At 71.1% G+C, this 508-nt stretch overlaps 1 protein-coding gene across 1 annotated transcript in view; it reads right to left on the bottom strand.

Moving 5' to 3' along the window:
- SHC2 (SHC (Src homology 2 domain containing) transforming protein 2) overlaps window positions 1-508 on the bottom strand; it is an 8779-nt gene that overhangs the window by 1599 nt on the left and 6672 nt on the right. The window contains exons 6-7 of the mRNA XM_009893990.1: window positions 226-388; window positions 6-119 (exon numbers count right to left, since the gene is read on the bottom strand). Of these exons, the coding sequence (XP_009892292.1) occupies window positions 6-119; window positions 226-388 (277 nt within the window). The remainder of the gene's footprint in view (window positions 1-5; window positions 120-225; window positions 389-508) is intronic.

Genomic DNA, 508 nt, shown 5'->3' with positions numbered 1-508 from the left:
GGAGCCGAGAGTCGATCAGCCCCCCCGGGGGGGGCTCCTTCCCCGGGATGCTGTTGTAGTAATCGTGCTCGGCCGCCTCCTCGTCCTCCCCCCAGGCCGACTCCTCCGCACCCAGGGCTCTGCAGCGGGGACGGGTGAGCTGGGGACACCCTGCCCGGCTCGCACCCCTCCCCGTGCCCGGCACCGGGGGCGTGGGGCCGCAGTGGGGTCCCCTGCCCCCCCTACCTGTCCAGGGGTGCCACCACCTTGGGGGGGCTGTGCAGGTACTGCTTGAAGCGCAGCTCAAAGGCCTGTCCCACCGTGCTGATGACGCTCTGCGCCAGCCCCTCGCAGCACTCCAAGATGTGGCAGGCTGCGGACAGACGGACAGACGGCTTCAGTGTTTCCCCTGCGCTCCCATCACCTCCCCGGGACTACCCGGAGCTGCCCCCAAGGGATCCCCTCCTCCAGCCTTCATCCCCCAGCGCATCCCTCCTCTTCTGCAGAGCTCCCCGGGCGCGGGGGCCAG

Source organism: Charadrius vociferus, unplaced genomic scaffold (genome assembly GCF_000708025.1).
Source record: "Charadrius vociferus isolate BGI_N301 unplaced genomic scaffold, ASM70802v2 scaffold1168, whole genome shotgun sequence".
In the NCBI taxonomy this organism is placed as follows: Eukaryota; Metazoa; Chordata; class Aves; order Charadriiformes; family Charadriidae; genus Charadrius; species Charadrius vociferus.
This window is presented reverse-complemented; position numbering and strand designations above follow the sequence as displayed.